We start from the raw sequence: 27834 nt of genomic DNA, 5'->3' as shown, positions 1-27834 counted from the left end.
TTACAGAAAAAAACGATGGGTTTTTTCATGCTGACTACTTGATAAATTCTTATAAAGATTTTATCCTATATTATATTATATTATATTATATATATATATATATATATATATATATATATATGTATACAGATGGATGCTGACAGCTCCATAAAGCAGTGTCGTTCACTCAAAGTGGATGGAACTCATGGAAGATGGAGACCCAAGAAGACATGGGACAAAGTACTGAAGGATGCCCTCAGAATGCTGAACCTTCAGATGAGATGACAAAGGGCTAAGATACTTGGCACCTTGCTGTCATCCATAGCAGAAGTGTTCATATCACATCCCCTGGTAAAGAGGATTGGCCTGCAAGAGTCCTGTGCTGAAAGCGCTCATGCTGGTGGCTGTAGAAGCCAAGCCAAATCAGACAGGAACCTGGTGCAGCTCTCTGGCTTGCCAGTTCCCGTCAAACCATCCAACCCATGCCAGCATAGAAAAACGGACGTTAAAGGACAATGATGATGATGATTTATTTTGCCTTCAGTCTTCAAGTATGTCTAAAAACATGTAATGGTCCATTCATCCATTTTCTCTGCTTGCTATTCCTGGGAGGATCATGGAGATAGGCCCTTCAGGCACCTCCTCCACAGGCTCCTATCAGCGGCAACTATCATTGGATTCCCAAATGTAACCAACCTAGACTGTGGATTTTATCTAACCATCTTGTTGAATGAAAAAATAATTAAAAAAACTTGTAATGATGTACAGAACATTACAGGTATATTCAAGGATATCAATTATCTGACTGTTAACTGAGCATTATTTTTTGCCAATTTGTATTCTTGTTATGATCTGATTTTTATTTCTTCACCTACAGATGTGGAAGCGCCTTTCGCAAATGCAGCGCAGTGTCATTGTACTGGTGCTGCTACTGGGTGTCTTGTCAGCATTGTATATAATTCCTGTTATCCAACTTGAAAGAACCAAAAACAAAGAAATGAATGAATTACTGAAGAAGAAGCAGTCATTCTTCCAATCCCAAAGCAAAATGTTGCGTTCTAAACTGCTGAATGAATTAGAAGAACAAAACAAGGCAAAGCAACAGGTTAATGAGATACAGGTAAGTATTTTTCCTTCTCTCTCTCTCTTATTTTTTTCTAGTTATGTGGATGATACTAGCTAGGAAGTTAAGGAAGAATGAAGAGTGACAGGAAGTAGGTTGTTAATGCATTGGAAGAAGAATGTAAAGGACAAAATCAGACTTTGAGGCACACTGGTTTTGTGAGAGTCCATTAGCACACACCACACTGGTGTAAAATGGACAACTTTGATAGATTCATTTGCTAGACATGACTGAAGGCTTGCTGGAAGGCTTTCTACAAATCATTAAAAGAGATCCTCTTATTTCTATCTCCTGATCTTTGTTTTTGCTTTCCCGCCTGGTTGGTGGCAATACAACTGCTCACAGTAGATCACATGTCTATTCAGGTAGTAATTATAATAATTATGAATAACACCTAAAGCTTGTCTTTAATCTTGTAGTAATGTTCTTCACTAAATAATTCCCTGATATTCTTGAACATTTTGAGGAAATTTTACTTTCTATCTCCATTGATTATTTTGAATGTATTCCCAGGAAGATGGACAATGTCTATAACTATTACTGACGTTCTGCTTGAACTTATTCATATTAATACTTGAAGGGGAAATTTGGACAAAGAATAAGTTTGACAGAATTGTAGTTTTGGGGAGGAATCATTGAACTGGTGCTTAGTTTGGAGTTTGAGTGATAAGGTAGCAATGATAACAAGAGAAGGGGAGATTGGTAGATCCAGTACATTTGGACAGAATTGTTCATATCTTACTTATTTAGCAGAACAGGAACCATTATAGACAAAACAGGGAGAATACAGTGTTGGTATGATCATCATATGTGTTGGAGAAAGTATCTTAACCAATCTGCTCGATAACCTTTTCCAGGATGCAGTCTAAATTGTGTGTGAATAGTAGCTTTACATCTCATATATGTATATTAATCTCATACAAGTTGCATTTGTGCTTGGTATAATCAACAACTATTCATAACTGAAGTATCTTTTAGCTTAAAAGTGAGAATCTAGCCTTTGAGATCCATTTGAATAATGCTGTAGACTTGAGGTTTTTATGAATCCTATAAATGATCTGAAATTGTGAGATCTAATATTTACTAGCTGGCCACATGCTGTCAATAATAACAGCTAATTGTAGTATTTTATATATAAATAAGGTACATAATAATCACACATACAAACATTCACATACTTCCCTAGTACATGCACACACATACACAGTCACTCACACAGAGGTGAAATGCTGATTTTTTTTGTTTTCGCCCTTTCCTTCCTTATTCATCTATCACCCCTTCCTTTCTCTCATTGCTTTTATTTTCTCTCACTCCCTCCCAGTCAGGGCTATTACTCTCACTACTTCTCCTTCACTGAGTTACTATTTCCTCTCCTCCCCTGTGTCCAGCATGATTCTGGACAAATATATACATACATACAAATATATAAAAACACTGCTCATTATTATATTAGGAGATTACAGGAGTGGAGACTTTAACTCTGTTGTTCATGTACGAAGTTTATTGTTCCTTGATGTTGTCAATAACATTAAGTTGTGATGGCCTTATTGCAAAAAGTTTACAAAGCATTTTTACATGGAATTCATTCAAATCTGGATTGAGATGTCCAGTTTGACTATAGTTGAGACTCTTTATGATGGGTTAAGCATAAGTGAAGTATGGCATTGTCTGTGTAGGAGTATGTTTCATTTGAAGTAGCAATGAGTAGATCATTGTAGAGAAGAATAAGTATCAATGGTGTGTGTGTGGTTTTGTGTATTGGAAGAATTGGTTTAATATAGATATTCTAAAAAATAAAAGTTTTATTTTTACAGAGAGCTCAACAACAAATGCCTATTCAAAGAGGAGGTGAACAGATTGTGTTACAGCCACCTGAAGTACCTCTTAAGGTAATAGTTTGCCTTCTTTTAGTATCATTCCTAATATATTTTGTCTTTTTTCATTATTAATGTTTTACAGTAAGATCTTTACATCTTTTCCTAATTTTGTTTCTCTCTGTTTTCTTTTGTAGTTTGACAGTCATCAGGAAAAACAAATTCATAGACCAGCTGAAGGGAAACGCATTCCTGAAGCAGCATTTAGACGTATGTTGTTTGAAATATCTTTTGAATAAGGCTAACATAGTCTCTCGGTTCTAGTTTCATTTTATTTGAAATGACTGTGGCTGTGAAGTACTAGTTGGAACCTCAGTCATCATAGCAAAAGTGTTTGTTCCATTTACATGACATTGATAAACCCTTTTATCTTTTTTTTTATAAAGTTTTTGTTTATTTGTTTCTTTTTTGTATATCTATGACATACAACTAATGTCCTAGGCATGCTTTAAGTACTTGTATTATACACTTGCCTTTCATATGGAACAAAATCCTTCAACTTAATTGATAGATTTCAAACCATACAGAGTTCTTTCTGAAGAATAATTTGTAACATATTTTCTGTATTAGTTAGGGATACTCTGATAATATTAACCCTTTAGCATTTGGATCATTCTGTCAAATATAATGTTCTTTTCATTCACATTGTTTTGAATTAATTACGCATTATCTCACAGCTATGAAATTTTGATGATATGATTGTATATTTTTAGAATGGCATTGAAGGGTAGGTGTGATTGGCTGGATCTGGCTGGTTAGAACATAAAACAAGTAGCATATTTGGGCTGGATATGGCTGGTTTAAATAATAAAGGGTTAATGTGCTGAATGCTTTATTTGGTGTGCTATATGTTTTTAATTATCTTTCTCAATCTTACTCTCTGATTTGATATCATCTTTGTCATCATTCAACTCAATTTCTAACCAGTTACTTATCTCTGTTAAGAATGCATCTAGTGAAGGACAATACAACTTTTAAGTCCTTTCCTTTACTATTAATTCTGATAGCAGATGGAGTCTTTTTTCCTGTTCTGTTAAATTCTTTCCTTAGACAAAGATGGAGTTGAAGAATGAGTCCCCAACTTTAATAGAGACATTAGTTTAACTTCCTTACATTCATAAGCTTTCTATCTTTCTTATTTTTCTTTTTCTTGTTTCATACTTTCTGACTACTTTGTACCATTCATTGAGAAGAGCAGGTTTGTGAGCTGGTAATATGCAATTTAATTGATCTCTGAAAATTATTATTGCCAGTGCTTGTCCCATGTTTTTCTTGCATGTGTTGTGACAGTAAACACATCCATTTTTCATAGTTTTATTATTTATTACTTAATTATATATTTTCAGAGATAGCTTTGCTGCATGAGTCTATTTTGGGCACAAGGAAAATAGTATAGGGAGGACATAATTATCTGTCACAGAAATTCCAAATTAGTGCATATCATATTGCCTAAAGGCTATGGATGACTTTTCTTAATATTTGAATTGTGCATTTAACATCTATTCTTAGCATCTTGTGCAGTGTAACCTTTTCTGGTTTCTAATTATCATTGACAACAAAGTCAGAATGGTTAATGTATTAGAAGACCACTCTATTATTATGAGGGTTCTACTCAATGACATGCCCTTTTCATACAGGCCATTTAATCCTTAAAATATGTATTGAAGAATTTGTGTATGATAAACGTTGCATGATTTTGCATCATTAATTAGTGTAATTTTATATCCTTTACCTCCAATATGCATTTGCCTTTCTTGAAAATTGTCAGCAGGTATGGCTATGTGGTAAGAAGCTTATTTTCCAACCACATGGTTCCAGGTTCAGTTTCACTGTGCGGCACTTTGGGTAAATGTCTTCTACTATAGTCCCAGGTTGACCAAAGACTTGTGAGTGAATTCAGTAAACAGAAACTAAAAGAAGTCTATTATATATATATATGGCGTTAGGAAGGGCATCCAGCTGTAGAAACTCTGCCAAATTTAGATTGGAGCCTGGTGTTGCCATCCGGTTTCACCAGTCCTCAGTCAAATCGTCTAACTCATGCTAGCATGGAAAGCGGACGTTAAACGATGATGATGATGATATCTTCCTTTACTCAACCATCTCATTTATACTCTGATCCCTGTTCCTTGTGAGGATGCCCGGCATTTTGCCACCATCTCCATCCTGTGATCTCCCACTCTCTTTCTCCTTCTCCTGCACTTCCTTCAGGCTGGGCAACTATGTATTTTCTTTGTGGTAGCACACATCTCTGATCTTTCTCTCTCCGGCTGGGTAACCTTGTACTTCCTTTTCAGCAAGACACCTATATCTGTTTCACTATAACCGTTTCATCATCACTTCCTCCAATGCCCCCTTCCCTCTTAAAAGTTTTTGTCTTGCAAGTATTTGGTGATCCTGTCAGTGCAGGTGCCACTTAAAAGCACCCAGTCCACACTGTAAAGTGGTTGGTGTTCGGAAGGGCATCCAACTATAAAAACCTTGCCAAAACTGACCTTGCCTGTGCTTGTGCCACATAAAAAGCACTACTCACCTCACTTGTGCTTGTGCCACATAAAAAGCACTAAGTCCACTCTGCTGAATAGTTGGTGTTAGGAAGGGCATCCAGCTGTAAAAATCCTGCCAAAACAGTCACAGAAGTCTGATTCAGACTATGGCCTGTCTGGCTCTTGCGATACCATCCCAGCCATGCTAGCATGAAACACAGACGTTAAATGATGATGATATATATATATATATATGTATATACACACACACATGACAAGTAAATAGACATCTTTATAATCATGAAAATTTATTTAAATCTGAAATTATACATTCATATTATTTATTAATTGTTATAATGGGAATATTTAATTTTCAGTAGACATGCTCTTTGCATTTTTCAGTGCAAGGACCCTAATAGGTATGTTACTGATCAGATGAATATTCTTTTGCGAAATTTCTTGCCAAGTTTCATGCAGTAATCTCAAAAGATCTGGCTTTGAAGATACTTTCTTGTTCTTTTTATGAAATGTCCTGTCCATTATTGGAGGTGCAATGGCCCAGTGGTTAGGGCAGCGGACTCGCGGTCATAGGATTGCGGTTTCGATTCCCAGAACGGGCGTTGTGAGTGTTTATTGAGCAAAAACACCTAAAGCTCCACGAGGCTCCAGCAGGGGATGGTGGCGAACCCTGCTGTACTCTTTCACCACAACTTTCTCTCACTCTTACTTCCTGTTTCTGTTGTACCTGTAATTCAAAGGGCCAGCCTTGTCACACTGTGTTACGCTGAATATCCCCGAGAACTACGTTAAGGGTACACGTGTCTGTGGAATGCTCAGCCACTTGCACGTTAATTTTATGAGCAGGCTGTTCCGTTGATCGGATCAACTGGAACCCTCGTCGTCGTAAGCGATGGAGTGCCAACAACAACCTGTCCATTATGTCCCAGACGTGTTCAATAGGGTTCATATCTGGTGACCGGCTTGGCCATGGAAGTTTTTTAATGCCATTCTCATCCAACAAGTCTTGGGTCATTTTAACCATGTGATAAGGAGCTCCATCTTCCATAAAGAGTCTTCTTTAATCATTTCAACACTGGAGAAGATTCGAAGGAGTCCTTTCTGCAATATGGACACATATTTATCTGAGTTTGTGTTTCCCTCACATTCCACCAGCTCTGATCAACCATTGCTCCAAATTGCTCTCCAGACCATCACAGAATAGGTGCCTTGTTTCATTGTTGGCTGCAATCTTTTCACATCAAATTCTTTATCGCAGAGTCTCCAGACCCACACTCAACCACTGTCAGGAAATACAGCAAATCTGGACTCATCAAAGAATGTGACAGTGTCCCAAAATGCTAGTGGCCTCTCCACCATCTCATTGGCCCAGTCTTTTCTCCACTTGATGTTGACTGATCAAAGAAGTGGCTTCCATCTTGCTGCTCTGCTATAGTTTGTGGAGATACCTGACAGCTGTTCTGGGACTGACATCAGCTTGTTCTGCTATGTCAGAGGCCTTGCAGTGAGGATTATCCTCCTGTCAGAAGGCCCTAGTTGGTCTGAGTGAGGTGATATAGGCTCCTCCCCATCTCTGGTGAATTGCACAATCACTCAATTAACTGTAAAAAGCAGGATCCCAATGTTTTCTGTGATTTTACACTGACTATGTCCACCTTCAGAATGACCCACAATACAGCCTCTTTGAAATTCAGGCAGTTCCAAGGCTTCTTTTGTACATGGCATGATTAAACAGTTACATATAGAATCTGAAGCATAAAAATGTCAATTAATAAAAAAATATACAACTTTACAAGTTAGAATAAACATAGAACAATGTTTTTATGGAGTGACTATTTACTTCCGTCGTGTATATATGTGTGTATGTATGTATGTATGTATACTCACATACACACACACACATATGCACATACATACATAGATATACATATATATATATATATGAGTATGTTTACCCCCTCCCACTACTTGACAACTGATGTTGGTTGGTTTGTTTACATTCCTGTAACTTAGCAGTTCAGCAAAAGATAATGATAGAATAAGTGCCAAGCTTTTTTGGTTTTTTTTTAAAGAAAAATAAGTACTGGGGTTGATTTGTTTGACTTAATCCTTCAACACAGCGCCACAGCATAGCCACAGTCCAATGACTGAAACGAATGAAAGATGATTTGTTTTCTGACAAGTGTTTGGTATTCTAGCAAGGGAGAAAACAGCGGTGCTCTTCATCTGATTTCTGATGTCATCCATATTGTCTCAAAGTTTGGATTATTTACAAAGCCAAAAATTTAAATCCCATTTTCATGTAGTTCCGATGAATACCATCTTTTATTGCTTTTCATTAAACTGTATTTTGCTATGTGGAGCCTTGCCTGGAAATTTAAGTTTCATTGCTTTTAATGATCTGAGTCTGCCATCTTTGCTGTCAGAGCAAAGACACAAGAGTTGCTGCTCCTTTGCATCCAAATATTCTCTGGTCATCTTCCTAAGCCTGCCATTTTTCTTCTTATTGAGTCCATTCAGCTAAATTTTGTTCAGCCTAAAACATTTCTCTGCATCTTCATTGTACATTGCTTGGTCAGCAGAATTGCATGGTTCTTACATTAGGAAGTATCTCAACCAATGCTCATTAGTTTGTGGTTCTGTACCAGTTACATATTGTGTCATTGGAGGAGCTCTATCTCCATTTGTTGATATATTTTAGCTGTTCAAACTTCAATTCCACTTTGCCTAGCTTGTATTGGAACCAAGGAGTAGCTATTTATTTGCTGTTATCTTTATATAATACTAAAGGTCATAATTTGTGTTTCTGTTTGTTCCACGATTTCATGAAAACAGTCCATTGTGATGATAAAAGTTTTGACTTATGTTCTCTTAAGCACATGTCCCTTTGTTTTTAATTACTCTCAATGCATTTTTAGATTCTGGGACCCTCAAAACAGAAAAATTTTGTTCCTTATCATAGCAATATGCATCCAAAACATACATGAATACTTACATGGCACATAGACATATGACATATATATCAAATGCACACACACTACTAATTGCAACACACGAATAAAATATACAACCCAGACACATACACAAAAGACTTAGATACATATTTTCACATGATATAGTATTTTGTGAAGAAACACTGTTTTACTGTGCATTTGAAATCAAAGTAGCATTTGAAGACAAAATGAAAATCTATTATTTTGGTTTTAGAGAATCAGAAAATAGGTCTCTCAATTTGCTTTGTTTGTGTGTATATTTTATGTATACATGTGGGATGGCTATTGAAATGCTAAAAAAAAAAAATGTATATTTGTGTACATATGCATGGCTGGAATGATCAGAAATGTACCTATGGAATGTCAGTTAAAGCGGTTACTTGAATGCTAGAAATAGCAGTCAAATCTTCCTACAATTATATCTTGCCATTTTCCAGTGAGAATGTTTTTGATTTTGAACTGAATAATGTGTGGGATATTCGATTTGTATATTTATAAAAACAACAAATTTATTCCAGATTTATTTTATTTTGGCAATTCAATATGCATTAAAAGCAATGAACTTTCATTAGGTGTGTTATCTATATTCAACAGTTTTTGGATATTCTCATCCTACTTGGTGAAAATTGTCTCTTTCTGCTTTTCACTATTCATCTTTTTTTCTCTCTTCTCTCTATCTATCTATCTCCTTCCCTACTTATCTTATGCATGCTTTCATTATCTATCTATTGTCTACCAATAAAATGAGACGGTAATACAAAAGAAAAAACAAAACAAAAATATCAAAATGAAGGAAGTTGCTAACATTAGGTAAAAAAATTGTTAACTCTGAATTTAAAGAGATCAAAGTCATATTCTGTAAGAAATCAATAATGGAAAGATGTTTTGTCTATGATTTATCCAGGAAGCACACATGTGATTTACTAAATTTGGCTGATCAAATTCTGATAGGCTGGTGAAATCAATATGCTGAACTCTTATGAACACCTTCCATGGAATGATTTTTTAATTATTCATGGAACTCTTACTTTATAGTCATCATCATCATCATCATCATCATGCATCCATTTTCCATGCTGGTGTGGGTGAACTGATTTGACAAGAGCTGGCCAGCCTGAAAGCTACTCAGGCACCAATTGTCTATTTTGGCATGGTTTCTATGCCCGGATGCCTTCCTAATGCCAACCTCTTTACACAGTGTACTGGGTGTTTTTTTTTACATGGCACCAGCACAGATGCTTTTATATGGTACCAGCAAGGATGATTTTATGTGGCACTGGTATGTATTTAATAGTAGTTGTTTGTTTTATTCAGACAAAACATTTTATTGCACTCTCATTATCCTTTTAATCTATGATTTCCAGTTCCTAAATCTAAGTCCAAGAGGCAGATATCTGTGATCAATGCCTTCAGTCATGCTTGGAAAGCTTATCAAGAATATGCTTGGGGGCACGATGAATTGAGGCCAGTTGCAAAAACATATCATGATTGGTTTGGAGTTGGACTAACTATGGTTGATGCATTAGACACAATGTTTATTATGGGGCTTAATGAAGGTAAGCTATTGAGACTTTATTTCTATTTATCTATAGTATAATTGCATTTGTAATAGAATTGTATTTTAAAATATAACATATATATAACACTTTGATACAGTATATATTATATTGTAATAAATGTTATCATATATTGCACACTATAATTTATTTATGTGTGTGTGTGTTCTGTGTTTACATTATGTAATACAGTTTTCTTGCAGAACTATTGTAGATCTGCATCCAAATACACTATGAATACTCACTGGGGAAAACGCAAATAACCACAGTGGCGAAATGTGCACAGGGAACAAATGTATATATGTGTGTATGTATATATATATATATATATATATATATATATATATATATATATATATATTTACAACATTACACAAAGTCAAGACAAGGAAACACAAACATATACATACTGACACACACACACGCACACACACACACATACACACATGTTCGTGTGTGTGTGCGTATCCAATGAGGGTTTTTCAATTTCCGTCCACCAAATTGACTCAAAGCTTTGGTTGGCCTGGGTATATAGAAGAAGACATTTGTCCAAGGTGTCCTGCAGTGGGACTGAGCCTGAAACCATATGGTTGGGAAGCAAACTTCTTGACTACACAGCCACACATCTGGCTGTAAGACAATGTTTCAGTAATATGTATAGTTTTATTTATATTAGCATGGAAAAATGGGTGTTATACCTTTATAAATAACAAAGTAACATTGATACTCTGCAGTTGAAAATGAAGTTGAAAGCCTGGATCTCTTATTTTCAAATTGTTTGGATAAGTTGGTAACATGACATTGAAAATAAAAGCATCAACTTTTTTATTTTAATGAAATATTTTTTGACAATACTAAATGCCATGTAGAAAAAAAAATCATTAATTAGCTATGTTTTCTGTTACCTTTTGATTAAATATAGCATTGTTGTTAACAAAAATAGTTTTTCTTTTTCTTATACCATTTCTTATAGAATTTAAGGAAGCTCGCAGCTGGGTAGAAAAACATATGATATTAGATATAAACCAAGATGTGAATCTATTTGAAATAACTATCCGAATTCTTGGAGGCTTACTAAGTGCCTATCATCTGTCTGGAGATGAAGTGTTCAAGCAGAAAGCTGTAAGAATTTAAACTTTAATTCACATTTGTAACTCTGTATTAAAAATATGTTTTCTATTATTAATTCATAAAAGAGCAGCTATATGGCTAAAGTGGTAAAATGTAGGAGCAAATGCCTTGCAATTTTGTCTCTTCTCTCTGCATTCTGAATTCAAATCCCATAGAGGTTGATTTTAAATTTCATCTACCAGGAGTCTAGTAAATAGTAGCAGTAATGTACTGGAATCAGTTCTACTGACTATAATCCCTCAGTTACAAAGTCATTACCATTTCCTAATGTGAGAAATAATTATTTATTTGTAACTATTATTAATAATTTACTTTAAATTGTAATGCCTTCATCATAAACTGTTAAATGTTTTAGATTTACTTGTGTGTGGTCATTTTCTCATTATTTCAAAACCTTCAGCTGCCACATTTGTTTTAAAACAAAAGCTCCAGTCTTTGGGAAAGAAGAATACAAAACAAAAACCTGAATTGGATTAAATGTAACAAAGATGGTATTTAAGTACTGCTACATATTAACATTACCATTATTTTTCATGACTCTCACAGTCTTCATTGTAGCTGTAAACCTTCATTTGCTCATTTAATTTTCCAGAAAGAACTTGGAGATCGATTAATGCCTTGTTTTGATTCCCCATCTAAGATCCCATACTCAGATGTTAATCTAAAGACCAAAAAAGCTCATCCTCCTCGGTGGGGCCCAGACAGCACTACCTCTGAAGTAACTACAATACAACTTGAATTTAGAGATCTAAGTCGAATTCTTAATGATCCCAAATATGAGGTTTGTGTAGTTTTTTTTTTTATTTACATAAAGAAAATAATAAACATTTTCATTTATTTACGAGACAAGACTGCACTTGTATGGACATGAAATAATCCTCATCAGTTTTACATCTGCATTTTTCATACTGGTATGGACTGGATTAAACTTAAGGCAATAATCTTTCACCAAATGCCCTTCCTGTCACCAGCTTATAGTTGTTGCCAAGTAAAATACCTATTTCCCTAGGTTTTCACATAAACAGCTTCGTGGCAAGGCACATTCTCTACAGCAAGCATAAACAATGACAAGACACAACCACACATACTCACTCCCATGCATACATATATGCATATATGTATGTATGTGCGTATGTATGTATATATATATATATATATAAATAGTACACACACACACAGACATATACACACGCGGCAGTAACTTCCGCCTGTATGTGTGTATATATATATATAATATACATATGCATCTAAGTATATATATATAATATCCATATGTATCTATCTATCTATCTATCTATATATATATATATAATATACATAAGTATCTATATATATATATATATATCTTATATATTAAAAGGTAAGTTGTCTGTGTATGTTTGTGTGTTGTGTGAACCACTTCTACAAATTTCAATTTTCAAATTTCACCAAATTTGACATGTGTGCTCTCTTTGGCTTAGAACGCTTTTTCTTATAATTTTTTCCTCAAAATTCCGTGCCCCCAATATAAATATACTACTCTCAATTCGCCTAGGATTTGAACCCACCACGTCTATGCAATGGTACGCGTTTGATCTTATGTATTAAAAGGCAGGTTGTCTGTCTGCCTGTGTGTGTGTTGTGTGAACCACTTCTACTCCTACAATTTTCAACCGAATTTCACCAAATTTGACCTGTGTGCTCTCTTTGACTTAGGACACTTTTTCTTATAATTTTTTCCTCAAAATTCCATGCCCCCAACATAAATAGACTACTCTCAATTCGCCTAGGATTTGGCTTGAGCCAGAGAAAACGTGACACACACCCAGCTGGAAAAAATCAATACTTTGTCAGCTGTGGCGAGCTCTTATCAAGTGCTTGCACAGTACTGTCAGCAGTATTCATTTGCGAGTTATGATTTGCCTCTGTTTTCACATGAGCGCTCTTTTTCATACAATTGTTCCAACTTAAACTAGCCACTTCAAACTCTTACCCAAAATTAAAAATCCTTAATTTGGTCTGTTTGATTAACATTTTTGCCAACTACATTTTACTATTTTTTGGGTGCTACACATTCACCGCTTTTTCCTTAGGACATTTTCTATTGCGTAAACTGATAATTTTCCATTATGCCTCGACACAAAAGATCCAATATAGGTAAGCAAACAAATGCTGCAAAGAAGAGTAAACGTATGCATGCAAATGAATCTGTCAGGGACGCCACCAGGAGGAACTCTCTCAATGTACTTAGGATGGCTGCAGCGCAAAGAAGGGAAAGTGAAGAGCAGCTTTGTTATCGGTTAGCACATATTGATGCACAATGAGCCGCCCAGAGCAAGGAGCAACATTCAGCATGCTGAACAAGAAATGCTTCCCCTACTGCTGCTGCATGAGCTGCAGAGACTGCAGCATAACGCGCAGTTCAACTTACAAGAGATGCTTCCTCAATTGAGTTAAGACTTTCTCTTTGTTTACATTCTGAGAATTTACGGTGAAACTTTCTCTCTCTTTCGCTATAATTTTTCATTGAACTTTTCTTACAGCAACCCTTTCGTTTACATTGTTTTTGAAAAATAGAAATTATTATGAAACCCCTTTCTTTTCACTATCATTTCTTTTTTCATTTTAACTCTAGAATTATTTAGAGTTATAAATCCTATTTAGAATTATAAATTTTGTTTTTTGTTTGCCTACACATCTTCATTACCTGCTCCCTCTCTCACTTTCATACCTACCTCTTCCTCTCTCCTTCCCTCACATATATTCCTCCCTTTCCTGTTTTTCTCTCCCTCGTGGAAACTCACCTCAGCCCTGACATAGAGGATACAGAAGTACATGTACCAAAATGTACCATACTGGGAACAGACAGAAGGGAAAGGTGCCATAGTGGAGTTGCTGTATATATCCATGATGACCTCACACCCCAGGTTTTACTGTCATACTCAAATTCAGTATGTGACACTCTAATTGTATACATAAGACAACACAATATAGTCATATGCAATACATATTGCCCACCAGATGCTCCAAACAACATAGGCAAGTTTGAAGATTGCCTCACAAGAATTAAAGAAATCCTCATGAAACTGGAACACCATGTGAGAGTATTTCTTATGGATGATTTCAACTTCCCCAACGTCAAATGGCCCGAAGGCCTCATATTCTCAGGAATGACACATTGCAAACAAGCACATGTGGAGTCCCTGCTCAACCTCACCAATTCCCTATTCATGGAGCAAGTTGTACTCAGACCAACTAGGGTGAATAACATTTTGGATCTCTGCTTCACGAACAATATGGACATCGTTCATGATGTGAAAGTGACACTGACGTTGGTCTCAGATCACAACATAATAGAGCTGTCTAAGTTTGGGTCGAAAGTACCCAGACATATAGCCTAAAGGAAGCACCCAAAATCTCTCCAATCTGAACTTCCACAAAGTAGACTGGAAATCGATCCAAAAAAGCAATCCTCAGACAGGACTGGCTGAAATTAACAGCGGACTTTGAAGCAATCCAGAGAAGATTCACAAAGAAGATAATTTCTTTGCAACTGCTCAGCTACTGGGAAAGGCTGAAACAGCTAAGACTCTACTCCATGGAGAGAAGGCAGGAGGGGTATGCAGTAATATACATCTGGAAGATCCTGGAAGGAAATGTGCCAAATTTTGGCATTGAAAGCTACACCAATGCCAGAATGGGACAACACTGCATAAGATCCTAGCAACGCCATCATGCTTCAGGACCAGTTACTGCAACAGCCTGGGTTTCAGGGGCCCACAGCTTTTTAATATTTTCCCAAAGAGCCTGAGGAACCTGCACAAAGTAGATGTAGGTGTTTTTGAATCAAAGCTGGACCTCTTCCTGTCGAGAGTCACAGATGAACCAACCTCACGGCAAGAGTTGCAAATGAGGGTAGCTACATCAAACTCCATTCTTCACCAAGTGCCACATATTGGAGGAGGCACTCAGTAATAACAGTGTAGCAAAATGGCAACGCATCAGTTGAAACTACAGAAAAAAAAAAATATATATATATATATATATACACACACATACATATGTATATTTTATATATGTATATACATATGTATATTTTATATACATATGTATATATGTATATATATATACATATGTATATTATATATATATATATACATATATATACATATATGTATATGTAGATACATAGGTATATTTTATGTATATATGTATATATGTATATATATATATATATATATATATATATATATATATATATATATATATCTTCTGTACAGTTTCTCTCTATCAATTTTACTCTCAAGTCATTGGTGGTGGTCAGCCTGAAGCTCTAGTAGAAACACTTGCCTATAGTACTACACAGTGAGAATTGACCCAATACTGCAGATTGCTAAGCAAACTTCTTAATCCCATGGTCATCCCTGTGCCTTTAATATGCATGACTAATACACATTTGCTGAAATATTACAGTGACTACCATTCTTTAGTTATATTGCTGCAGACCTAAATCTTATTGATATTTATTGCACAGTTCTTAAGGTAGAGATTTTATATTGTTGGAGGTGTACCACTTGATTTACGATGGCTTGTATATCAGTGCATATGTTGTTATTGTAATAGGAACCTGGAGTGTTGTAATCTGGTGTAAATTAAATTATTTTCCTGTCAGAGGAATTTATATTAAATAAATTGTTATTTAACTTAAATAACATAAATGCAAGTTTCCAGTTTCCTTTCTCTTTAAGGAAAGTATGCTTTGTTAGTAGAACAATTGTTTGACAACATAGACATTAAAATTTGGCTTCTGTTTGTGAATATATCCACCTATCTTTTGTTAATTTATGAACCTAATTTTTATTTGTCTAACTAAATAAATGTATTTGTGTGTACTTATATAAACACTGCAAACAATATTTATATATACACCCTCATATAGATATTACACACACACACACAAACACACTCATGAATGTACATAGAAAGACATAGGTTTTAATTACTAGTCTTTATGAATTTCTGCAAACAAAACCAAGCAATAACGAGCATGTGTCATTTGCTGATAGATATTCATGAAACAGTGAAGAGTGGTCTCAAGATATTGCATCTCACAAACGAGGTGACAAGGAACCCTGATGGTCGGTGACATTCAGTGCTGGAGCAGACCTGTCCACCTGTGCAAGTATGGCAAAAACGTATGTTAAAATGAGGTCATGATGGAGGCTGGGATAAATAATATATTTATCTATATCAAGGCCTTTCTTCCATTTTGTACCAGCTAAGTCTCCATCTGCTGTCCTCCTCCCTTGTCTATGCAATAGACCCCTCATCTACCACCAATAATTCCTATAACTATTCAATACTTAGCCCTCTCTCTCTCTCTTTTCAGCAAACATGTAGTTGATACTATGTGTCTCTCCCTCATCATGATGTCTAAATGATGGACTTACTGGTATCCAATGCACCTCCTCATTTTTCCTCCCTTTCCATCTGACTACCAACATCCAACATGCTTTCTTAGAACTGCCTGTTTCTATGGTCATCCATCATTCACTCTCTGTCTTTTTCCTGCTAATATAAAGACCCCCTTCAGTCACGAATGACCATGGGATTACACCTAGAAGGTTCCCTTCTGAGGCACAAGTCTAGGTAAGGTTGTTTCGCCCATGCATACCAGCCTCCCTTCTCCATGCTACTGATGTTATCCAAGGGAAAGGCAAAGGCCAATACAGCCTGGTACCAGTGACTTGGCAACTCATTTCTGGAGCAGTGTGAAATAAAGTGTCTTGTTCAAGAGCGCAACACACAGTCTGGAAATCAGACTCACTACCTCATGATTGAGAGCCTAACACTCTAACCACTGAGCCATATAGCTGCTGTTTGTGTCTTTCCCATTACTCTGCACCATTACTGTCTCTCTCATTACACTTTACCTTTACTATCACACTCTTCTAGTACTCTCTCTCTCTGTTTATTCTGTTTTGCATACAAACTTGTAGCTGCAATTAGTTTCTTTCCCTCATTACTATATGCCTTTATTGCCCTGCCTTTACTGTCTCTCTTCATTACTTTTCTAACACTATCTCCCATTTCTCCCTCCACTTTCACACTATTACTCCACCCACTCTGCTTCCACCTTTATTCACTCTCCTTTTCTCCTTCTCACTCCAGTTCATTTTCTGCAATCACCCTCTCTGCTATCTTCTCTATTGTTCATGTTGCCCTGAACAAATAGAGATAGTTTAGAGCAGTGAAGACCCTATCTGCCTTGCAGGATATAAAGCAACCTCTCAAGTGCTAGTTCTACAACAAAATGCATTTAACACATTCTGAAAAGGGGATGGCATATGAGCAGAAACATTGTAAATTGAAAGGACTTTTTGTCTTGCCAAGGACATGACAATGTCTCTAGTTCTGGTGTCACAATAAAATGCACCCTATTCACTCCGTAAAGTGGTTGATGTTAAGAAGGATTTACAGTTATTGAAACCATACCTAATAAAGTATTAATTCTGAATAAGAACTTACTTGATCTATGACAAGGCAGTATGGAAATCAAATGTAAAATAATAATAATGATGTATTTAAAAAAATGCATACAACTTGTATGGCAACCAAAAGAAATAGCACTTCTAATGAAATGTGTCATCATCATTTTGCATACCTTTTCCCATGCTTTTGTGGTTTGGATGGATTTGGGCCTTCTCCAGCAGAGTATTTCACAATGTATTATCCATCCTGTCCTTTGTGAAGTTCAACATTCTACAATCAGCCTTCATCACATCTTCCCGTGTCTTTTTCAGTTTTCATCTTCTGCAAGTTCTTTCCACTTGGATTACTTGGTACTTTGTTAGTCATCTGTCATCTTCCTTATACATCACATGTCTATACCAGTGCAGCCTTCTTTCTAGTACACTACAGCTGAATCCTCTTAGACTCAGTTATTCCATTTGCTCATTTGTTCTCCATTAGTCATGCATGCTTACATTATTTCTTTCCAGCCTTCACATATCTTCAGCATTCAGTTACCATGTTTTGCTGCCATGCAATATTGGACTCTATAACCAAACATCTTACAGTCTGTTTCACACCCAGCGGAAATAACATCTCCCTAAACTCTTTGCACTCTTTCTCACTCTGATTATTATGCTTTCAGAGCATCCAATTTCACAGCTGATGAAGTTGCCTAAGAAACAGAAATTGTTGCCTAGCTAACTTTTCTTTGTACATCTACAACCCATGAAGTCCTATTCTGCCTGTGAACCCATTGCATCACTTGTGCATTCATAATTTACTATGGATGTACTGTAGCACTTTTCCTGCATATTGAGTTTAGCCACTTTTCAGGTGGTAGTAGAGTTATATATTCTTCTTTGCTAAGAATTTTTTCTTAGGTAGGTTTACATTTTGGATTTCTTGTTTCTAGGTTCAACTTCCATATTTGGAACATTTTCTTTAAATTCTATGACTTATTCAGTTTTGAAAACTAGGTGAGTAGCATACAGGAATTCCTATGAACAGCTAAACTTGAATGTCTCTCTTATGGCCTGGTGCTTCAGTGGACACTTGCCTGCATACTAAATCTTTATTGAACTTGTTGCTGTCAACTTGTTAACAACACCCCTGTCCATAGCTTGCACATTTCTTACATGTCATGTGACCACTAGATTACATACTGGGGAACCTTCTCAATGGCTTTCTCTAAGTAAGCAAATGCTAGGCATAGTAACTTAGATAAGAAGGCGTCAGTAGTATGCTGTTCAAACACAAATCTGTATAAGTATCTTTTCTAAGCTAATTTTCTTCCTAATTACCTGTGCTTTTCTCTTACTTTCATAATTGACACATAACTAAATGCCTCTGTTGTCGATTCTTTCATTGTCCACAGCTGTAAATGATGATACTGTCACATAAATCATTGAGGATGTCACCTTCTTCTACTACATCATTAACTGTGTGAATGACTACTGCATTTACAATTTTGCCTGATATTTTCAAAGACTCAGCAACTATTGCTGATGGTCCAGATGATTTCCCTGATTTTCTATGCTTGGCCCATTTGACCATAAAGATTTCAGTGTTCAGTAGCTGGTTCCTTTGTTGGGTTTAAGCAGGGTGGAGTTTCATAGAGCATTCCTTACTTCTTTTGCTTGGTATCCATGAGGGTGAGTGTACTACTGATATCTTGTACACACTTCACCAATGACATCTTGATCATACTGGAACACCTCACATTTCTGATCCTCTGTCTCTCTCTGTATATTTGATTACTACAGTTTTGGATATAGTTCTAATAAACTGCACAGTGGCTTGGACAAGTTTATTTTACTATTGGACCAAGCCAACTAAATCCTTGTGGGTAAATTTGATAAGAGTAGACTGAAAAAACCTGTTGTGTGGATATGTTTTGTGTGAGTGTGTTTACATTAGAGCTCCATGGGAGTTGTTTGCTATGAACAGTGTTGTTGACACTCCTGTCAACAAATAGCCCACTCTCTTCACACCTTTGAAGATGTGAAATAAATTCCTTACTTGAAAAACAGGTGAGGGTTAGTGACAGCTGTAAAAACAATGCCTCACTAATGTATTTGTTTGACCCATGCTAGCATGGAAAATGAACAAATGAAACTCTAAAGCCACTATGCTTTACAACCAGCAAATTAAATTCAAAAGTGTGTTTATTCTGCTTTCCTTTTCATTCCTTACTAAGTACACTTGATGTTTAGCTTCTCTTGTAGCTATTTACCAGTGTTTGCTCTAGTTTTTCTTCTATTCTTTCCATATGTCTCTTAGCTCTTATGTCTATTTACTATACAATTTCCACCTGGCTGGCAACTTATCAACAGATTTGGCCTTTGGCTCACAGCAAGTTGTTTTGTAGAAACTCTGAGTTGTCTTCTATGCCATAATCCTCTATCTTTCTCCCTCCTCATTGTTGGTGTTACTTATTATTTCCTTGAATTTCTGTATGACCGAGGATCTTTAAGTGTCCATACTTCCCTTCTTAGTATTGTCTAGTATCTATCAGTCTGTCTAATTCTTACATTCATGCTGCTAATCACTAGTCTTACTTTGATTCCTCTTCATTCCTTGCTCATGTGCCATATCCATAGCCTCCATGTACCTTGCAATAGCCATCATGGTGTTGCCCAACATATCCATTAAAGTCATCATTGATGATGGGATTGCTGTCATCTGTTATCCAGGTAGTCTGTAGAAAAACCTCATTGAAACAGGCCTTTTGCTCATCTGTCAGTTCAGATTGTAGTGCAAAGACCACTGTTGCTGTCATGTCGTTTATAACTAAGCTTATTTATCCTTTCACATACTCTACCTCAATTACTGCCAACAATGGGCCTGTATGAGAATTTGTTCATAACACCAACCATATCAATTTTAAGTAATCCTTTAAATAGACTATGTCTACAGCATCTTTCTGGTTATTTTCTTGTTAAAAACCTATTATTGTTTATTGTTTTCAGAGTAAAATATACTTCAATTAGTCCTTTTTTTAAAAATTATTATTAAAGATTTACTAACCTTTCATAAACTACTCGCATCTAGAATATATAAAATGGATATACAGTGCATTTTTTGAAATTCGATTTTGTATTTCAGATGCATAATTTTTAAATCATGAATAGAAACCTAGTTTATTTTAATTTTTCACCCTCCAGGTGGCTGCCAGTGAAGTATCTAATCATATTCATCGACAACCAAAGAAAGATGGTTTAGTACCAATATTTATTAATGCACAAACTGGTATTTTTCGAAACACTGCTACAATTACACTTGGTGCACGTGGGGACAGTTACTATGAATATCTACTAAAACAGTGGTTACAAACAGGAAAAATTAATAATACGTATGTTAAATTTGTATCTTTATTTTTAAGAAAGTCTACTTATAAACATTATACACTCTCAACAGAGCCTTTGTCTAGCTTGTGATGAATTTGAAAATAATATTTATAAAAAATATCAAGTAATGACTGGAGAAGATACATACTGTACATAATTTAATCCAAATTATTTCTTCCTCCTCTTAATCATTATTTATAATTGAAAATAATGTCTACTTCAAAAGTTTATGTAGCCCTGCTGTTTCCTGAATCATTATCATTATATTTGATAGAATAATCTGAATGCTAAAGAATTTAGTTGAGTTTCTTGTGGGTTTTGGCTGTATTAGATGCAGACCCTATTTTCAATTCTATTACCATTGCTTGAATTTCCCTTATACTTATGATAGTTTTTAAAACAGCTTGAAGATCCCACACTCTGATTTATGCCCTTAAAAAAATCTGAGACCTTGTACCTATGTAAGAAATCAGTTATTATTTTGTAAATTAAAAATCTGATATTTATTTTATTTATTGCTGGATACTAAAAGAGTTTTCTTCATTCAAAATTCTGTTTCTCAACAGTTTCAAAGATGATTACTTAGAGGCAGTGAAAGGAATGCAGCTTCACCTCATGAAAATGTCAGAACCTAGCAAATTAGTGTATTTGGGGGAACTGCTTGGTGGTCGACATTTTAGTCCGAAAATGGTAAGCTGGATATATTATATTTTGATTTCTTTCATAGGATATTGGTTTAGTCTAATGCAAACATCTGTATCCAATGCAAATGGTTCACTCGGTGAGGTAGAGTAAATTTTAATAACACAGCCATTTCTTTTTGTTGATGTTCTCTTATAATCTCTAACAAGTGACTCTTTTTCTACATCATCATTGTTCTAACATCCATTTTTCCATGCTCACATGGATCAAATAGAATTTGATGAGGCAGATTTTCCAGTCAGAGGCACTTCCTGTTGCCAACCTTCACCTTTATTCAAGTATGGTACTATTTCACCATGACCAGATGTTTTCACAGAAGATTGGAAACAAAGGACACTGCATGACGGAAGCATTTGTTTACAACTATCATGTGATGTCAAGGCAAGGTGACAGTAACATACACACACACACATAAGCATATATAATATATATGATGGCCGTCTTTTAGTTCCGTCTTCTATACCTACCCACTCAAAGCTTTAGTCAGCCCAGGGCTGTAATAGAAGACAGTTGCCCAAAGCACCTCACAATGGCACTGGAGCTAAAATCATGTAATCGGGAAGCTAACTTTTTATCACAGTCAAACCAGCACCAACAATGTATTGAAACCTGCTCTATCTGTAGAGTTGACTGGATTTAATCTACATAACATATTTACAATTCACTTTCAATGTTATTTATATGAGGTGTTATTTGCAATTAATTTGATAATTGAAAGTCTCTAATACAGCTGTAGTGTGAGACTTGAACTCAGCTACATAGCTTATGTTGGTAGTGAATTAACAGAATTGTTTAGAGTGTCAGGTGAAAAGCTTAATATATTTAATTCTGGCTCTCTGAGTATTTGGGTTGGCTATGGCTAGCTTCAGCATAGAAGAGATAGAGTATTTGGGCTGGATATGACTGGTTTAAATGCAAAAGACTTAAGCTCTTGGATAATGAAGTCTAGAAACATTCAATAAAACATATATTGGTTGAAAGTGTATTAACTCTACCTCTTTTATGTTCGAGCTAGCCATAGCCAGCCCAAGTACTCTGTTTTACATTCAAACTAGCCATATCTGGCCTCTCACACCTAACTTACAGTGACTTTCAAAGTATAAATAATCACAACGTTGAAATCTCAAAGCTATGAAATAATACATGATTAATTCAAAGTAATATGAATAAATGAACATTACATTTGACAAAGTAATCAGAATGCTAAAGAGTTAAAGTATTTCTTTTATTACAGGACCATCTTTTATGCTACCTCCCTGGAACATTGGCCCTTGGTTACATGCATGGCCTTGGAGATGATCATTTAGAACTGGCCAAGAAACTCATGAAAACTTGCTTCTATATGTATAATCGAATGCCCACCAAACTGAGTCCTGAAATTGTGTACTTCAATATGGCTCCAGGAGCTAAAGAAGATTTAATTGTAAAGGTAATTAAATGTTTAATTGTGAAATATTAATTTACACTGGATAAATGTAATACAAAGCTAAAATACTGGTTTAGAATTTTTTTTTAAAATTAATTATTCCTGTATTCTTTTTAGATTCTCCTGTGGGAGATGGGAAAGGTGTAGCTTGGTCAGTATATTTTGTTGTACTTGGACTCCTGTTGGCTGATAGAAATGAATTTTCTATGACAATAATTTAAATGTAAAAGAGAATGAGATCTGATAAAATTTTACAGATTTCCTTGTGCAGGTATCTTCTACTGTAGCCTTGGGCCAACCAAAGCCTTGTGAATGGATTTGGTAGACGGAAACTGAAAGAAGCCCATAATGTATGTGTGTTTGTGTCTGTTCCCCACCCCCACTGCTTGACAACTAGTATTGGTGTATTTACGTCCCTGTAACTTAACTGTTCAGCAAAGGAGACTGATAGAATAATACCAGGCTTAACAGAAAAAAAAAAGCACTGGGGTTAATTCATTTGACTAAAAATTCTTCAAGGCAGTGCCCCAGCATGGTCTCAGTCTAATGACTGAAACAAGTAAAAGATAAAAGTAAAATATATAACCAGGCACAAACATGGCTGAGTGGCTACGAAGCTAACTTTACAACTTTCAGGTTCATTCCCACCGTGCAGCACCTAGGGAAATTGTCTTCTATTATAGTCATGAGCCAACCGATGCTTTGTGAGTGAATTTGGTAGATGGAAACTATAAGGAGGCACGGCATGTGTATATCTTTGTTTTCTCGTCACCCACAACTACTTGGCAACCGGTGATGGTTTGTTTATGTCCCCACAACTTAATGGGTTGGTAAAAGTGACTGACAGAATAAGTACCAGACTTTAAAATAAGTCCTAGGGTTGATTTGTTCAATTAAACTCTTCTAGATGATGCCCAAGCATGGCCATGGTCCAGTGACTGCAAGAACTAAGAGAGAATTGATTTCCATACTTGTTAATAATGCGAACATATTCATGAATTACTTGAAAAGGAATTTTCTTATTTAGATACTCTTCACTTGTGTGAGACAGTGAAATATAATTTCTCAACACTCCTCTCACAATCATTGTTTTATTATATTTCTATTGGTAATTGGTGTTTTATCAATTTATTTCTAAAATTTTAACTATTTGGTTTTTGTTTCATTCATCTATGAAACCTTATAATTATATCTTTACAGGCAGTAGACGCTCACAATCTTCATCGACCAGAAACAGTGGAAAGCCTTTTTTATTTATACCAAATTACTAAAGACAAAAAATACCAAGAGTGGGGTTGGATGATATTCCAAGCTTTTGAGAAATATACCAAGCTCCCTAATGCTGGTTATTCTGCCATCAATAATGTCAAAAGTATTACCAATCCTGGTTTTACAGATAAAATGGAAAGTTTCTTTTTAGCGGAAACCCTGAAATATTTCTATTTACTTTTCGCAGAAGGTGATGCTATTATTCCTTTGGACAAATATGTATTTAACAGTGAAGCTCATCCATTACCAATCTATAATTCTTAAATATATTAAAAAATTCATTCAAAAAATTTTTTTTTCTTTTGCCATTTTTCATCACAGAAAAATAAACAAAACGGTTGTAAAAAAGAACATTCTGAAGAAAATATGATTTCAGTTGTGCAGATTTTTAAAGAGCTGTATTATAAATTTTATTCAAAGACTCTTTAACTATATGTTATTTAAATCATCAAAAATGTGAAATAGTGGTGTTAATTCTCTGATTTAAATTATGTTCTACAGTAATAATACATTTATTTGTTACCAAGGTAAAGATTATGTTGTAAAACACATTTAATTTTACCTACAGATTTTCTTCATAATAATGCTATTAAAAAAATCCCAAAACATTTGAATGCAATCCAGGGAAGAATACTAAAAAATATTTATATTGGGAGTCTCTTTGGCAAAATTGCATTCTATCCTGTATAAAGATGATATAAATGTGTTTTACTGAAGTTAATGCATTATCCCAATCGATAAATATCATACAGACCAATAATCCTTTAGTATATTACCTATTTTTTATGCTGATTTCATTTTATTTATATAATAGATGACTGTTAAATATTGAAAAGGCATTGAAATGAAAATATATATCATGATAAAATGCAATAGTTTTAATATACGTGTATTAAAATCTTGTCTAGTTTTTAATCTGAGATGTTATGAAAAGTTGTCATGTAACTGAGTAATATATTTGGATCAACCTTCCTTCATAAGAAAGTGGTCCAAAATTTTTGATTGCTGATAAGAATTACCTAAATGCAAAGAAAAAAAAATGTAATGTAAATATTTTTATGGAAAATAAGGAAAGAGAAAAAAAATTTACTTCTTGAAATTATGAAAATTAAATTGACATTGCCAAACTATAGGAGGTTTATGGTTGAATGAATCAGCCAGTATATTACTGGTTGAATTATTGAACTCAGCTGAATTTAAATTCTGAACATAAAAGGATGTAACTAAATAGTACAGCCTTATGTTTCTGCCCTGTTTGCCATACTCTCGGATATTAATTAGAAAAAATAAGTGACAACTTGGGTCAGTTTTATATTTTATTGTTTTTAAATCAAACATCTCATTAATCAGTAATCACCAAGATTTGCATGTCATTTTGTACAAAGTCAAAATATCCAATTTAAACACTGAAAATATAAATGCTATAGTTTCAGCAGATTAAATTCATTGATGACCTGAAACATATACCCTGTACATAAAGATAAATGTATATGGCTGTACAAATAAGGAGCACTCCACTACCATCAAGCTTATGACAAGCTGAGCAGAGATTTTTATGTCTTGTCTTCAAGAAGAATTTAGTGAACCTCAATAGTAACACTGAGTATACATCCATACATAAAAGAGGTGAAGAAAAATGTGAAACGAGGCACAAAGTCTTAAATTTTTACATTACTTTATTTGAGCATTATAATCAAGTTATTTATGTGTATACATCAAGCTCTTTAAAGCAGTCAGTGTTAAAAACAACTATTTGTAATTCTCATTAACAATGTATAAATTTCAAAGGCTTTTGTATAGCTATTTTTCTCTCTTTCACTCCATATGCATCAATTTGTTATGCTTAGTTCCATAAATAATTCTTGTAAAAAGATAGATGCAGGTGCGGAAATTTTATGTTTACGAGAAGAATACATGGATTATTTCTTTTTAATATGGAGACATTGACTCCATTATAATAATTTTAAAAGTACAGTCATCTAATTTCTCCAGATAAAGCACTTATCTAATGTGAATTTGGATTACTCAGTAAGTTAACTATTTGGGGGTGCCTTTTAATAAGACAAAGCTATATTGTTTATAAAATAACCACTTCCTGTTTACAAATTTAAGTTACTTGGACTTTTTCTTGCATTCTCTTCAATAATTCTTGGTACAGCAAGTCTATTTTCCCCCTCACATTAAGCTGCACTGTGAAAGATAAATGGATATGATGTACTAGTCCCTTCTTCTCTCTCTCTGATCTCCCCACAAGTTTAGTGTTGAGATTTATTGAGAAATAATCATGAAAGTCCAATAACTGTTTTGGTAAAACTTAAAGGTTTTCATGTGCTGGTCCTTAAATTCAGCTGTTGTTCAGAAACAAAATAAATTGGGTGTTTAGAGCCTTTCCTATTGTGATACCTTCCAAAATTCTTCCAGTTGAATTTGTTGTAATTCTATCTTTGAATTTTTATTTTATCCCTGCCATTGTTGTTTACTATCAGTCAATAACTGGTATACTTCAGTATACCAGTTATTGACTGATAGAGAAAAAGCAGGCAAATTTCCCTCGAATTATACCCTGCTGTTTTAAGTAAGGATAGGACATTTTGATTAATGCCCTACATAACCCTAAAAAGACAGGATGGCCATCACTAGAATACTTTGGATCATAGATATGATGGTTAAGAGTTGACCTGCAGTTAAACATCAAAAAGAAAACACAAATTACAGCTCTTTAACTCCTTATCTTATTTAACAAAAGTAAAAATATTTCTTGAAATATAAAGTATGGGTGGAGAGGGTATTCATGCAATGAAACTAATCTAAAATTACTCATCTGGTTCTATATAAATAGTTAAAACCTCAATTTATGAAAAATAGTAATAAGAGTTCAGTAATATTTATAAATTTGTGAAAACAAATGAGTTCAGGCAATAAAATTTACTTTTTGTAAAAAAAAAAAAAAACGATCTGTCTCATGTTCTTTTCTTATAACCTTATTAATACCAATTCACCTATACTGAAGTGTTCATCTTGACATTAGCCTTTTAGCATTTAAACTGGCCATATCGAGTCAAAATATTCTGTTTTAAGTTCAGATTGGTCAGATCCTTCCTCTCACACCTACCCTACAATGTCATTTTGAAAATAAAGTTACATCATTGAAATCTCAAAAATACAAGATAATACATGATTAATTCCAAGCAATGTAAATAAATAAGCATTACATCTGACAAAATAATCTGAATGCTAAAAGGTTAAACTCTCAAACAGAATCTCATTATAACATAAGATTTGATTTGGTCACTAAAATAATATACCAATTATAAAGCTGCATATATATATATTTTGCTTAACTCAGTCAAAATCTTGATTATACTGGAACAGAAATACACTCATAAAAAGCTGAAGTAGACCATGTGTATTTTCAGGGCTTTTACGCCCTGTGAATTC

At 34.8% G+C, this 27834-nt stretch overlaps 1 protein-coding gene across 6 annotated transcripts in view; it reads left to right on the top strand.

The window, feature by feature from the left end:
• The window catches only part of LOC106884360 (endoplasmic reticulum mannosyl-oligosaccharide 1,2-alpha-mannosidase), a 67575-nt gene extending 40228 nt beyond the window's left edge, over nt 1–27347 (top strand). For 4 of the 6 annotated variants that reach the window (XM_014935708.3, XM_014935705.3, XM_089343160.1 and 1 more), the window contains exons 2-11: nt 857–1099; nt 2917–2991; nt 3114–3186; nt 9838–10029; nt 11003–11151; nt 11753–11941; nt 20817–21004; nt 21566–21689; nt 22936–23130; nt 24328–27347. In XM_014935708.3, the coding sequence (XP_014791194.1) occupies nt 857–1099; nt 2917–2991; nt 3114–3186; nt 9838–10029; nt 11003–11151; nt 11753–11941; nt 20817–21004; nt 21566–21689; nt 22936–23130; nt 24328–24660 (1761 nt within the window). In that variant the 3' untranslated portion in view covers nt 24661–27347. The remainder of the gene's footprint in view (nt 1–856; nt 1100–2916; nt 2992–3113; nt 3187–9837; nt 10030–11002; nt 11152–11752; nt 11942–20816; nt 21005–21565; nt 21690–22935; nt 23131–24327) is intronic. The other 2 variants (XR_016238586.1, XR_016238587.1) reach the window with 1 other exon arrangement.
• The last annotated feature ends 487 nt before the right edge of the window (nt 27348–27834 follow it).

Source organism: Octopus bimaculoides, chromosome 2 (genome assembly GCF_046866305.1).
Source record: "Octopus bimaculoides isolate indiv1 chromosome 2, ASM4686630v1, whole genome shotgun sequence".
NCBI lineage: Eukaryota > Metazoa > Mollusca > Cephalopoda > Octopoda > Octopodidae > Octopus > Octopus bimaculoides.
Note: the sequence above shows the minus strand (reverse complement) of the source record. Positions and strands in the feature narration are given on the sequence as shown.